Genomic DNA, 15,736 nt, shown 5'->3' on the forward strand with positions numbered 1-15,736 from the left:
TGTTCCTAGCCGTATGAGCTTGGAACACATCGAGATTCAGATACATGTACTAAGGTTTCCATGTTGTTATCCGTATTATTCAGAATTGGTTTTGCTTGGGTTTGCAGTTGATTTATTTTAATGTGTATTTTTTTTATTGGATGATAATATAATGGTAATAAATAAAACACGGAACCCTCCGAATGTTACATCTATTCTTACTTACTCTGTTTCGCGTCAAACTATACAGAGCCTGTTCTGATCGTGTTATAAAATTAAACCTCATGGAATGTTGACATCTAGAAGGCGTCTTGTCAGCCAGTTTCCTGTTATCATTTGATCACATAGATATAATATCGATATATTGTTCATCTCGAGTGGTCACGTCTGGCGAACAGTGCGGTCCGGTAATTGCAGGTGAGTTGTACTGTAAAGTTATTCTTAGCTTGTTTTAGTTTTTAACCGACTCCGAAAAAGAAGAGTTAGAACTTTCTTTTCCAATTTTACAAATCGATTTTTAAATAACGGAGTTCTAAGGTAACAAACAAAAAAAAAAATATATACATAGTTATATTTTTTTTTGTTTAACTCCGTTGTTTAGAAATCGATTTGTAAAATAGAATTTCTTTTATTTATTTGAAAGATTATACTTTCAGATTAGACTTATAAAAAATATCATCAAAATTGATACAGTAGTTTGCTTTTAATAAATCAATGTAACTAATTGTCTCACGATCGAAGTCAGTATTTTTTTGTGGAATTAAATATACTTGTTAATTGAGAATAAAGTTTTCCAATTTTACAATTCACAAATTATCAAAATTACAATTACAAGGCACTTATGTTTTTTGTAATTTTACTTTATAATATATCAAAGCAATTTTAGTTTTAAATTGACCTCCAAAAGAAAATTTAGGACTCCTCGATATATTTCATGTGGATGTTACATAATATCTTCACTAATTTGGAACTAATTTTGCAATTTACATATTTTAAATACACTATCGGGTTTTAACGCGATGAAAAATTTGAAGGTAAATAATACCTTTATATTTGTTCCTTTATTGTCGATGTTATGTATGTATGTAGGAAATGTTTACTTGTAAAATTTTTCAACGTGTTAAGTCCCGATAGTTTATTTAAAATATCATTTCACCCACTTCCTGTCCACTGTTGGACAGAGGCCTCTCCAATAGATCGCCATAACAAACGGTCTTGAACCACCTGCGTCTACTGCAATTCATTTGAGATTGTCATTCAAGAACTTTTCTTCCGCGTCGGTTGTTAGTTCTTCGAGCTATGTGACCAGCCCATTGCCACTTCACCTTGTTTATCCTTCGGGTTATGTCCGTTACTTTGGTTTAGGATTCTATCACACAAAGATAAGAGTAACATGAAGCTTTTGCGTACGGACAATCGTATAGGACCCTGTTTCGGTTCCATAAGTCATCACTAGCAACACGCACTGGTGAAAGACCTTCGTCTTCAAAATGTGTAAACAAAAACTTTACTACAAAATATTTTATTATTTATCTAGAAAGGATAAACGATGTTTGCCTCAACCGGATTGGCATACGTGTATTTTCGTCTAGAATGTTTGCCTATTTATTTGTATTTTCTGTACATTTTGTTGTGTGGAGTACGCAACAGAAAACTAGGTACTCAGTTACGCTTATACAAAACTCAGTAAGTATGGAATTCATTAGTCTCTAAGGTACACTCGCATGGAATAATTAATGGTTTAAACCTATATACCTTACCAGAGGGAGACTTTGTACAAAAGTTGATTGCTTGGGTACCTCTGTCCCATTCGTGTTTCAACCGTGAAGCAGTTGTGTTTGCATGGCTGTGTTTCGGTTTGAAAGATGGGATATAGTAATGGAATTTACTGGGTACAGAGGAATAACACCTGAGTCCTCAGGAATGGCAACGCATGGGGAGTATCATAGGCGAAACAGTATACTCTGTTATGTCCATGCTACTGCTCATGTCTATAGGCGACGGTTACCACTTTCCATCAGGTGGACCGTCAGCTTGTTTGCTATTCTAAGTTGTATAAAAAAAAAAAAAGATAACGTCCCTCTTTAAACATCACAAAAAGACTAATTGCGGTTGCTAGTCCGCCTACCAACCGTGGCAACTACTGGCAAAACCCCCTAAGGAGGAGCCTTATGTTCAGCAGCGAACATATAAGGCTGGTATGATGATCATATACGTATATATATATTTTAAGTGGCTCAATAAAAAGTAAATAAATAAATAAACATAATTTTAAAACATGTCAGCAGAACCAATATTTGTATTTACTGAAAATTTACAAAATTTACTGGGTACAGAGGAATAACACCTGATTCCTCAGGAATGGCAGCGCATGGGGGGTATCATGGGTGAAACAGTATACTCTGTTATGTCCATGGTACTGCTCATGTCTATAGGCGACGGTTACCACTTTCCATCAGGTGGGCCGTCAACTTGTTTGCCATTCTAAGTTGAAAAAAAAATACTTAAGTTAAAAACAATACAATATACCTACATGTGTATGAATAAAATAGTCTTAAATAATCTCGTTTCAAACAATCTACGTATACAGTATTTGCTTCGGCCAAAACTTACAAAGGATCTCAAATCTGGAGGCATGACAGACAGAATGAATGACTTGTAATTCATTTACATAATAATTAAACGCTAACAAGTTACAATATTTTGTTCAGTTTATGGCCAACAACCATTAGTATTACATTTTGTTTTTGTTTTTTTTTTTTTTAAAAGGAAAAATTGTTATTTTGTTAACAAAATGCCTTGTGGATATTGCAGTCAAACCGCCAAGAAAGTGTTGTTTGTAAGTCTGTTCTATAGTAGTTTATGGCATAGATAAAGTACATTAATTTTTTTAAGAGCCTATCAGAACGAGGTACTGAATTTAACTTTATTTTTTTTTCTGTATTTGTAATGTTAGAATAATGTAACATTACAGATAAGTACGAGTATAATTATATAAATTTTATTTTTGTTGGGTGAAAATGGTGTGGTGATCCCGCCTGCGCTAACAGGATACGCTGGCGGAGCACCAGTGAAGGGTGATAGATGAGAATGAAAACAGGCCAGTTAGCCCATCATGGTGAATTCATCACGAATTAACCATGATAGTTTCCAGGGAGAACCGCGAGTAGGTCGCCTGGTTGGCTATATACCCAATATTGCTAGCAATGGTATTCTCAATCTCCATTATTAACAATCCCTTTTCCCCCAATTATATATATTGTATTGTTCTGTTTGTAAATTGTCTTGCTTACGAGTATTTCCTATATTATATAAAGCTAATAAAGTATACTCATTCATACTCATATTCATACACGTATAATAAGTAAATATATGTATATTTTGTTTTTTTTTGCGAAGTTCATTTGAGGTTACATATAACTGGTTATTATATTAGAATTATATTAATACGCCTCTCATTTGGGCTGTTGTGCGTATGAGTCGTGGCTAGTACACCAACCTAGCTCCGCCCAGAACTTACTTGTTTCGAAGTAAAATCTATATCTAGATATACAATTCTGTATTCTAAATTTAAATATATAAATGAAATACTAATTAACTTGATGTGACGTTGTTTTTCATTTTACGAATTAGCTATTATTTCCTGGAATTACATATAACTGGTTATTATATTAGAATTATATTAATTATGCTACCATTATTGTGTGCGACAGCACCCAAACTGAACTGAAAAAAACAAGTTCCGAGCAGCGATCTATTAATTTGTCTGAAGACGTCTCATTTAGAGGTGAAACACGTATCGTGAAACGTGCGTGGGCGTAATGACAGTCGGAGATTGATGGATTCTTTGGAATCAATATGAAAGACAACATAACCTTTATATTCCTTCTTAAAAGGCCGGCAGCAACCTGCAATGCCGCTGGTGTTGTGGGTGATCATGGGCGGCGGTAGTCACTTACCATCAGGTGAGCCGCATGCTCGTTTGCCCCCTGTGTTGTAAAAAAAAAAAAAAGGTGAAACACGTATCGCAAAACGTGCGTGGGCGTAATGGCAGTCGGAGATTGATAGCTAATATGAAATTTTGTAGAATGTAATGAAAAATTTGGTAACAAACATAAAAAAATAAAACTAAAAAGAGAATCTATTTCTTTTTGGGGTCGGTTGAAAATTATTCTAATGAAATAATCAGAGACGTTGTTTTGTCAAAAGTATGGTAACTAGGAACAATTTGTATGGGAAAATTAAAAATGACAATTTTATTTTTTTAGGCAATTTTCTCAATTTTTCTTTCAATAAAAAAATTTCCTTGGACTTCAGCGAATATTTGAAAAAGTAAATTAATCGAATGGGTTTAGCCATTCTCGAGTTTTGCGCTCAGCAAAAGATATTTTTTTTTAAATTTCTTGTAGATTATAAAGATAACGAAATAAAAACCAATAAATTAAGGGTAGAAAAATGACGACGTTGAATACTGTACATACAGCAAATAATCCCAATGAGGGTTACCATTTTATATTGAGCCAGGGAACCATAAATTGTACTGAGTTGGCCATCATTAAGACAACATGAAAAAATGAAGTTATCGAACTTGATAGCATAGGACAAAGTAACTAACGACCATCAGATGCAACCAGTTTTTGCATTTGTTCTCTTAGCAATCGTCGACTCCATAAAGAGACCGTTACGTTATATTTTTTAGTTAGAACAAACTGCCTTGACATATTGAATTGTTTTTGTTTCATTACAAGTTATATATTCTGTGGTCTTCGGTGTACCTCGTAGATTGTCGAATGTACTTTAGTTGAGTTCAGTCTTCAGTGCTTCTAATTGCTTGTTACAATTTGTATATAATAGTAAATTATTGTTAGTCAACACGTCATCGAAGTTAAGGTTTGCAATATTTAGTACCTTAGTAGTCAGGGATAGAATTGCATAAAAATCATGGGTATCAAAGTAGGCTTGGGTAATATGGATACCGATCCGATATCTATATATCGGGTTCCTCTGAACATTGATCACCCATTCCGATATCGCTCATATCGGTCAGATATTTATTTTCGAATATAGAATAAGTCTGTATATCCAATACTACATATATTGGGGGGAAGGGATTGTTAGTAATGGATACTGAGAATCCCATTGCTAGCAATATAGCCAACCAGGTCGACCTCCTCGCGGTTCTCCCTGGAAACTATAATGGTTAATACCTGATGAATTCATCATGATGGGCTAACTGGCCTGTTTTCATTCTCATCTATCACCCTTCACTGGTGCTCCGCCAGCGTATCCCGTTAGCGCAGGCGGGGTTACCATACCATTTTCACCCATCAAAAAAAAATACTACATATATTTGGATAACAGATTTTTAACATATTCATTATTGGGCCAGTGTATAGATATATCATAGTGTATTGTGTAATGTGTATAGTTCTATACACGTTGCTAGCAACAGTTATAAATTTCGATTAATATAGTCCATCAGCTTGCATACGATTTCAATTTTTCATAAAAAATGTATTCTATTGTATTTATATTATTCTAAATCTTTATTGTATATAATTAGATGTAGCTTTACCTATTTGAATTTGTATCTCTATTTAAAATACATTAAGGGGGATTATTGAAAAGAAAGTTTATAAGTCATTTTCCAAAGCTATCTAATGATTTTTTAGGCGATTAAGAATGTTATCTTAGACTTCTGAGGGTTTTCATTATATGTTAGCCTCACCGTTGCAAATTGATAATGATGTAAACTATTCTACGCTGTATGAAGTCATAATTTGTCCAAAAGATTTTATACAGGGAAGGTTGAAAGTGGAAATAAAACAAGTAGACGTAGATAACATAGGTAGTCACTAAATAGATGATTCTAAAATATTTTTGTATGATTTCATACGATTATACTGGCTATCTACATGTAATCTACAATAGTGACAAAGTTAAGACAAATCTATTGACAATTCATTTGTTAAATTCAAAGTGCACCAAAGACTCGAACCACTTACAAGTACAAAGAATATAGAACATTTTTTTTTATACAACTTAGAATGGCAAAAAAGCTGACGGCCCACCTGATGGAAAGTGGTAACCGTCGCCTATAGACATGAGCAGTACCATGGACATAACAAAGTATGCAGTTTCGCCCATGATATATCCCATGCGTTGTCATTCCTGAGGATTCAGGTGTTATTCCTCCTTTCCAGTACGAGGAATCTTCCTTAAAACCTTGTCATTAATTTGTTAATTATATATTCATAAATTTAAGAATTGATTTTCACATTTCGATCCATGTATCACAAATTTATCAAGTTACGTGGAAGCTACCGTTATATTTCAGATCTTTTCTGTTACATCGTAATCAATATCTTTCGTTCGTTCTAGCTGATGATGAAGATCGTCGTCGAGCTCGCCCTGGTGGGCGCAATAGCATCAGTTTTCATAGTAGCTGCTCAAGGAAGAGCGGCCGAGAGAGCCGCCGAGGAAGCAGCAGGACGGGAGTATATGAGAAAACTGGATGAACTGATGGCCAAAGCGCAGAACAGAAGAACATTAGCATCGTGGAATTATGAGAGTAACATTACAAATTATAATGAGGAACAAATGGTGCGTATTAAAAAAAATTGGATGTATTTTGTGGTCATGACACAATAATTTATTCGATATATATATATATATATATATATATATATATATATATATATATATATATATATATATATATATATATATATATATATATATATATATATATAGTGCAATATTAAGGATATAGATGACTGGACTTCGCTTGCTTGAATTGGTATGTAAAGTATTGTTTGGGTTAAGACAGAATGTAATCTACACATGTACTAAATTTAATTCAAATCCGTTCAGTGGTTTTTGCGTGAAAGACTAATCCGGCCATCGTCATAAACTTTTACATTTCCAATTAAATAGATTAAGCGTATTTAGTGGCCATTAAGGCTGCACACGCGACGGAAGCTTAAAAATCGAGTAACTTTTCCCGTTTTCCCAACATTTCACTTCACTGCTCTGCTCTTATTGATCGTAACGTGATGAAAAGTATACTATAACCTGCCCAGGAGTATGAAGAATAATTGTACAAAGTTTCGTTAAAATCCGTCGAGTAGTTTTTGTTTCTATAACAAACATACAGACAGACAAAAATTTTACTGACTGCATTTTTGGCATCAGTATCGATCACTAATCACCCCCCGATAGTTATTTTAGAAATATATTTCATGTACAGAATTGACCTCTCTACAGATTTATTATAAGTGTAGAAGATAGATTGGTATATTTATTTACTTATATTTAGGGTTAGCAAACGAAACAGATGTGACAGTAGATTAATATGGTTTCCAGCTTCAAATATCTTTAGAAGTAGCAGAAGAACAGAAAGAGTACTGGAAGGAGACAATGAGTTATCTCTGGCATGAATACGAAGATCCAGATCTAAAAAGGATGTTTAAGAAATATTCAGAACTCGGAACAGCAGCGTTACCTGAAGACTTAAATCAGAGATTGTTAACAGCAATAAGTAATATGCAAAGTATATACGCAACGGCCACCATTTGTGATTACAAAGACAGAAACAAATGCGATTTGCACGTGGAACCAGGTAATTATCTAGAGTAGGTAACAAAAGGCTGTTTGTTTCCTAAGGCAGTGCGGAGTCTAAAAATCCTACGGAAATTTCGGCAAACCATTTCTTAGTAGGTTCAGAATTCAACTTTAGTTATTCGCCAGGTCAATTTCTACTTTTACATCATTAGAAGTTGTCTTTGTATTTTATCCTTTTATATTTAAGTACTAATTAAAAAATTTATGCTATATTATTATAGTAAGTTAATGGTCGAGGGTTGGGCAGCAGCGTCCCTCTTAAAACATCTCTAAAGCCTAACTGCGGTTGCCAATTGCCTGCTAAACGTGGCAATTAATGGCAAAATCCCCCAATGGTGAGACTTTTGTTCAGCAGTGGACAGTTAACGGCTGTATCATCACCATCATACTATTATAATAAAATTTTATTATTTTAAAAATAATATTTATATTTATAAATATATTAATTTATATTAATTTAATTCGTGCCATCTTTATTTCAGATGTAACTGATATTTTTGCCAATAGCGAGGATCCTGAGGAGCTGAAGTATACATGGTTGGAGTGGCACAAAGCCGCGGGTGCGCCCTCTAGAGGAAACTTCACTGAATATATACAATTGGATAACGAAGCAGCAAAATTGAATGGTAATTTTAAATTACACTAAAATATATTTTACCTCTAGAATATAAGATTTTGGCTCACAAAAATAAAAACCACCCAAATAAAAACCAAACCATAACTATGAATGGAAAAATAAGTTATAAACCCAATATTTATTCCTCCAGTAATTTATAATCATAAAAAAGAAAATATATGGAAAATTATAAAGTATTTTTATGTATAATATTGATATGAAAATACAGTCTTTATTTATTTTTACATGATTTGTAAAGTTTATATTACATTTTTTTTCTGTTTTGAGATAAAAACTGTAAATGTCATATTTTTATATTCGTTTAAGGTTACGACAGTGTAGCGGAGTGGTGGTTGAGTGCATATGAGTCGGACGATAGTGAAGATCAATTTGCCTCACTTTGGAGTCAAGTCAAGCCTCTGTATCAACAAATACACGCTTACGTAAGGAGACAGCTAAGAGAAAAATATGGAGAAAATGTCGTATCTGCTAGAGGACCCATTCCAGCTCACCTCTTAGGTTAGTTTGGAATATCTTTGGTATTTTTATATGTTTTATAATATATTTTACTGATATTATTACATGAATAGCACCATGGACACCAGAAAATTCTGTGACATGCATGAAGTATTATTATTTATTTATTTATTACATCCACTGGGTGTAGCCTAACAGTCTTCTAATACGCCCACCCAGGAAAGCATGAATACAACAACATATAAAAAAAAGGATAATATCCATACCCTGTCAATTTATCGTTTTAGTGACATTCAACATTCATGTCTAATATTAAAAGCAATATATGTAATATTAGATAAATAATACTACAGCTGTTGTTGCTATTGGATCAACCATAATAGATATATGGTACACACACTTGCACTTACCTTTATGCTTTTAAATTTAGGCTTCATTTAAGCAGGGAACGGTAGATACTTTTTAATTTGTACTCTATTGTTTTTGGTTCGTTTGTTTCGTTTTTGTTTTGGTATTGGTTTATAATTAATATTGTTGTATTTAGTTTTTCATTTATGCTACTGTGCGAGTCGCATAATTCTATGAATAATTTTTCCTTTCATATTTTCTATAATTTTGTTTTATAAAAATAAGTTAACTATATAGTGTTTATGGTGATACGACAATGATTATTTAACTATGATGGTAATAAGTTTATTAAATCCTTATAGTTAATTTATACATAAAATGATAACATCTATTTTATGTATAGCAACTATGTTTAGTTAAATCTTAGTTCAATAAATACATGGGCAAACTAATTCATTCTCCATCTTAGTGCTGTTAAGGATTTTTAAGAAAATCTAGTTTTGATTACAGGTAATATCTGGGCACAGACATGGGGTAATATCGAAAAATTTACTAGACCCTACCCCAACAAACCAGAGGTCGATGTGACCTCAGCATTAATTGCTCAAGTAAGTAGATTCTTTTATAATGTTTATTCTCCTGATAATAATTCACAAAGAGGCTCTTAAAAAAGATAACTATCACATTTAGACATAGACATTGTCATCAATATAGTCTAACATCTGTTTCATTCCTTAATTATTGTTTTGTATCTCTTGTAAAAAATACAGATCAAGACCCATCAATGTTTGTATTGTTACTATACAGCAGACGTAGTTAATATAATAATTTGTTTATATAAACAAATTGAACGGGATCTATTTTAGAAAGTATTTATTCATATATTGTACCTTCATCATCACCATCTTACTGATCATTAACTGTCATTTTTGTTGCCATGCTTAGCAGGCAGATTGGCAACCGCGTTTAGGCTTTGGTGATGTTTAAAGATAGACACAGCTGCCCATCTCTCGATCATTAAGTTAAATTTTATTCATTTTTACTAAACATTTTGCATATGTTTTTTTTAGAATTACACAGCTCTGAAAATGTTCCAAACTGCTGAGGAATTCTTTAAATCGTTGAATCTAAGCGGCATGCCAGATTTGTTCTGGGAGAGGTCGATTATAGAAAAACCAAACGATGGCCGAGAATTGGTTTGCCATGCTTCCGCCTGGGACTTTTATGATGGCGAAGATTTTAGGTAAATTGTTTTTAAAATATTAATTCAGTGAAATATATTCAAAGGCTAATTTAGAAGATGGCCCTAAGACTTTCTTTTCAGTGCATTTCTATAAATTTTGTCAAGAAGAATAAGCCCGTTTTGAAAAAAATTAAAAGACTTAATTATTTCTAGGATAAAACAGTGTACCACTATAACAAGCGACTTCTTTTTTACAACTCACCATGAAATGGGTCACGTAGAATACTATCTTCAGTATAAGCATCAGCCGATTGTCTATAGAGGAGGAGCGAACCCTGGTAACTGTCTCATATTTTTATAGGATCAAGCAATGTACCACGATAACGGCCGCTTTCTTCAAGACAACGCATCACGAAATGGGCCACATTCAATATTATTTACAATACAAAGACAAACCCGTCGTTTATAGGGGTGGTGCTAATCCTGGTAATTTATTTAATTAATTGCATTAATTAGCAAAATTTCTCTCTATTCGAAGCTGTTATATTGTGTGTAGTATAAGATTGTTTCAATTTACCTATAACGTGGTTAGGTGCCTTGAGTACGCGCAGTAAAATATCCAAACAGGCGGCGGCGTGTTTTCTAAAATATGATTGATCGCAAATTTCCGAACCAATACCACAACATAACCTTCAAGAAAAGAGCGTATTCCTTTTTAAAAGACCGGCAGCACACCTGCAATGCCGTTGGTGTTGTGGGTGATCATGGGCGGCGGTAGTCACTTACCATCAGGTGAGCTGCATGCTCGTTTTCCCCCTGTGTTGTAAAAAAAGAAGATGGCTAGCTCGTCTGTCCTACTTATGAACGTGACACTCGTGTAAATACTAAGGATATGAATTTTATTTATTTTTTTATAAGTAGAAAATTGATACTTTTTTGATACTCTTGAAGATGTTTAACATGTTGATAAATAATGTATAAATTGGTTGAACAGTCATCATGGGTCTTGCTAGTTGAAATTTTTTTAACAATTTTTCGGTTGAAACAATAGTTATTTCACTTATTATTTATTCTCATATTTGATTTTAGTTTAATAGTTATAATTTTAGAAGGGAATTCAAAGATATTTTTTACTGCAGGTTTCCATGAAGCTGTTGGTGATGTTATAGCATTGTCAGTCTCAACTCCTAAGCATCTAAAAATAGTGGGTCTCTTAGAAGACGGGCCAGAAGATACTGAGTCTAACATCAATCAGCTATACAAAATGGTAGGTTATAAACACGTATTTAAAGATATGGCTATAATGTTTAAAATTATCCATAATTGTTAAAATCCACTTACGATCAATTCTCAATATGTATTAAATATACAATTTTATGTTTCGTCTATTGTTGATACATTTTAATTATTTCAATTGAACAAAAAATTGCTTAATTTTGAATCCTTATATTTGAGTCACTGGCTCGAATATTGAAATGACTACAGAATAAGAATTATACACGACTTTGCTATTATTTAAAAGCTGAACTCTTATTAGACGAGCTCTTGCCACTAATTGTGCTTTTTGACAAGTATTATTACATTTTGAAGTGATACCATTCCAATTTTTTCTTTTATCAGTTTAATGACTCTATATCTAGGTTTTACCATTTCGTCCAACTTTTTATCTAACCTATTTATGGGCTGTTAAATACCTTTTTCATTTTTTAAATATATGTACCATATAGGTAGTTAACGATATTAAATTTTCTTACAGGGCCTAGACAAAATAGTCTTTCTACCATTTGCATACCTCCTCGACATTTTCCGTTACGGAGTATTCCGAGGGACCACTACAACTAGAGATTACAATTGTCACTTCTGGCGACTGAGGGAAACATTACAAGGGCTCGAACCTCCAGCTCCTAGGAGTGAAGATGATTTTGATCCAACAGCTAAGTACCATGTTGCTGCTGATGTGGAGTACATGAGGTCAGGAAGGAAAATATATAATACTTACTATATTATGTATAATTACTATGATGATAGCTGTGTGGTTCAGCATAAAATAAGCTACTCCTTCTTTTCCTGTGAGTATCGTAAGAGGCGACTAAGGAAACTTGATGGTAGAGTGATGGGCAGCAGCGTCCCTCTTCAAATATCTCTAAAGCCAAATTGCGGTTACCACCCTGTCTTCCAAGCATTGCAACTACTGGCAAGACTTCCCTTACGAGGGAAGGCTTATGTTCAGCAGTGGACAGCTAACGGCTGAAATGATGAAATGTTAATTATGATGACGGATTATTACCTAATTCCTTTAAAAGATTTCTAAGAAATTTTCAATGTACGGCTTATAATATAGCATATGGAATAAAGGACAAACATTTGGATAGTTTATTTCACACATATCAGAATTTAAAGTGTTTTAGGTATCGAATTAGATAAATAATTGTTAATTTATAAAGTACTTGTGCAGGGTAATATAATGTTTTTGTAATAAAATTGTAACATGATTCAGAAATGTAAATAGACTAATATCTTGCAAAAGTCCTATAACTTAAAATTTTTTTGTTACAGATATTATGTTTCTTACATAGTACAATTCCAATTTCATCGAGCCCTTTGTCAACTAGCCGGTGAATACAGCCCTGGTGATTCTGATAAAATACTTTCAGCTTGTGATATATATAGAAGCCAAGAAGCCGGAGAAGCATTAGGGTAAGTAAACATTTAAAAGGCTGGCGACGTAGAAGCAACTCTTCTCGTGTTACAGGTGTTCATGGGCGACGGTAGCCACTTTCCATCAAGTGAGCTATTTGCTCATTTGCCTACCTAACAATAAAAAAAGTTATTTTGTCAATATTTCATTTCAATTACATTTCAAAAAAACATGTTAATAATATATCCTAATTATTACCAACATATTTTCAAATGATGATGGAGAAAAAATGACTTATATTCTTAGGATACTTAAGATACATGAAATAATATATAAATATAAAACAAGAGATAGGTAATCAAAATAAAATCTATGAACCATAACATCAAATATACCAAGCCCTACAGCCAGCTATGTAATAATAAGCTAATATCATCTTGTAGTGAGAGATCTGTACACAGTTAATAGATTATTTTGATAATGAGAAATCTTAAGTAAAATCTTATATTACTCTTGTAATTCTTTCATAACATCTTTTAAATGCAGCATAAAAAAGCCGTGATTTTTGCTGAGGTAGCGAATAAGGTTTTTTTTATACAACTTAGAATGGCAAACAAGCTGAAGGCCCACCTGATGAAAAGTGGTAACCGTCGCCTATAGACATGAGCAGTACCATGGAAATAACAGAGTATACTGTTTCGCTCATGATACCCCCATGCGTTGCCATTCCTGAGGACTCAGGTGTTATTCCACTGTACCCAGTAAATTCACGCCATATCCCACTCTTCAAAGCGAAACACAGTCATGTAAACACAACTGCTTCACGGTTGAAACAAGAATGGGACAGAGGTACTTAAGCAATCCACTTTTGTACAAAGTCTCTGGTGAAGGTTACAGCTCATCTGATGGTAAGTAGTTACCGTAGCTTATGAATGTCTGCAATACCAGGGACATTACGCATGCGTTGCCCACCCTGAACAAACCTTGATTGCGTTGACAGTAAAATATTCTCTTTTTGGTTGACTACATTCATTTATATTGTCCCTGTGTTCGCCGAAGATAGTGTGTTCACATACCATGTTATTTTATGAAAAATAGATAAACATTTGATCTATTTGTTAGTTGAACATGTTATAGCAATATTTTTTTGTAAATGATTGAGTTACTCTCAGCATTGATTTAGATTTTAAAGCAAATTCATGTAATTCTTTGGCATGTAGGAAAATGCTTCAAATGGGCTCATCGAAACCATGGCCTGATGCTATGGAAGCACTAACTGGACAAAGAAACATGGACGCTAGCGGATTACTCGAGTATTTCGAGCCTTTACATGAATGGTTGAAGAGAGAGAACGAGCGCACTGGAGAATATATTGGATGGGAAGCTAGTAACATAGGTGAGCAATGTTTTAATAAGGTGTCAGTAGATGCAGATGGCTCGAGACCGATTCTTTTGGCGGTTTTTTGGAAAGGCTCATGTTTAGCAGTGGACAGATAACAGCTGACATGATAATGATGATGATGAATGTTTCTTACATAACTGCTTTAAAATGGAGTGTAATATTTCAAGGTTTCATGTATTTGTGTAAATTTTTTTTATTCCATCATAACTAAATGCCAGAACAGATTTAGATGTATTGGGTTTAGTTACAATCCTTGCATCATTACATTTTTTTAAATAATTTATTTTTTAGTAGGGCAGTTGTATTTTTTAATTTTTGGAATGCAATTTTGAATAGCAAACAATTTATTTATCTGTCAGTTTTCTTCTATCAAAATGCTTTTAGCTGTGATGTTTAGCATAGCTGACGCTTCTCAATTGGATTATAACTTTATATGCCTCTTTACCATGTAGTCTCGGTAAAGAGTGGACCACGTTTTCCTTTCCCGTGGATGATGTAAGAGGTGACTAAGGTAACTTAATGATCGAGGGATGGGCAGCAGCGTCCTCTCTTAAAACATCACCAAAGCCTTACTGCGGTTGTTAACCCGCTTGCCAAACGTATGCAGCTACTAGTAAAACCTTTTTCATGGGGAAGGCCTGTATTCAACAGTTTCTTTAATTTTGTAAGAAAATAAAACATACTAATATGATGTTTTATTCTTTCAGAATACTGTTCGGACGAACAACGTATGGCAATGGACGAGTTCGGATTCAATGAGAGATTGAAGAAGTATGCTGCACTATAAATGACATATCAATTAAATAATTATATATTTATGAATTTTGATTTGTTTAAATATCCTTTTGAATGTAAGAAGATTAAACCTTCAGTTTCCGTATTTCCAGGTCAATACTATTATAGTATTATTTATGTATTGCAAAATCAGAGAAATATTTGTTATTGTTCTACTTGTCTAGAAAAACATTTCGAGTGTAACCCAATCTTTAGAGGCGTATCTGTATTGCATTATTACATTCACGTGGTCTTCAAGTAGAGATTAGAATAAGAGACTCTCACAAGTCAGACTATGTAATCTTAGTTTTTATGTTATCTATCCATCTGTCATTTGATACTTCGATATCACTGCTGTCATCAAATCAAATTAAAAAAAAAAATCAAGTTACGTAAACAAATCTAGAATATTTGTGATGGCTTTACTCATGTTTTAAATTCGGAGATGCTCGACTAGTTTTTAATTTAATAGGAGCTTGTTTCTGAGCTAATCATAATAATAATCTTGTTTATGAGGATAGTTCACGGTTATGACGAGAGTAGCACTATTGCAATGTAGTATGACTCACGACAGTTATTATTCAACGATTTTTAAATAATTTAGCTATATTGGCAATATCGTTATTTGTATGTCTATATGTACATGTTTGTTTCGGCGTTATTTATAACTACTGCACCATATTGGGTATAGTTTTC

General features: G+C 33.4%; 1 protein-coding gene across 3 annotated transcripts; it reads left to right on the plus strand.

Moving 5' to 3' along the window:
- Nucleotides 1-249: 249 nt before the first annotated feature.
- LOC128200681 (angiotensin-converting enzyme-like) lies at nucleotides 250-15,089 on the plus strand. Of its 3 annotated transcripts, none has more exons than XM_052894826.1 (13): nucleotides 250-396; nucleotides 6,361-6,582; nucleotides 7,345-7,600; nucleotides 8,085-8,228; nucleotides 8,546-8,737; nucleotides 9,554-9,651; nucleotides 10,114-10,286; nucleotides 10,588-10,712; nucleotides 11,366-11,493; nucleotides 11,983-12,197; nucleotides 12,783-12,923; nucleotides 14,085-14,260; nucleotides 14,974-15,089. In XM_052894826.1, the coding sequence occupies exons 2-13, from the start codon at nucleotides 6,364-6,366 to the stop codon at nucleotides 15,051-15,053; spliced, it is 1,947 nt and encodes a 648-aa protein (XP_052750786.1). In that variant the 5' UTR covers nucleotides 250-396; nucleotides 6,361-6,363; the 3' UTR covers nucleotides 15,054-15,089. The 3 variants fall into 3 exon arrangements, with proteins under 3 accessions (XP_052750786.1, XP_052750785.1, XP_052750784.1); XM_052894825.1 differs by lacking the exons at nucleotides 250-396; nucleotides 10,588-10,712 and adding exons at nucleotides 2,759-2,818; nucleotides 10,440-10,564; XM_052894824.1 differs by lacking the exon at nucleotides 250-396 and adding an exon at nucleotides 2,759-2,818.
- Nucleotides 15,090-15,736: the final 647 nt, after the last annotated feature.

The sequence above is a fragment of the Galleria mellonella genome, unplaced genomic scaffold, assembly GCF_026898425.1.
Source record: "Galleria mellonella isolate WM207_F2 unplaced genomic scaffold, CSIRO_AGI_GalMel_v1 utg2411, whole genome shotgun sequence".
NCBI classification, from domain to species: domain Eukaryota; kingdom Metazoa; phylum Arthropoda; class Insecta; order Lepidoptera; family Pyralidae; genus Galleria; species Galleria mellonella.

Coding starts and splice junctions, on each gene's coding strand:
- LOC128200681 (XM_052894825.1), top strand. CDS start 2,774: ATGCCTTGTGGATATTGCAGTCAAACCGCCAAGAAAGTGTTGTTT. Junction 10,565..11,365: donor TAGAGGAGGAGCGAACCCTG/GTAACTGTCTCA, acceptor TTTTTACTGCAG/GTTTCCATGAAGCTGTTGGT. Junction 14,261..14,973: donor ATGGGAAGCTAGTAACATAG/GTGAGCAATGTT, acceptor TTATTCTTTCAG/AATACTGTTCGGACGAACAA.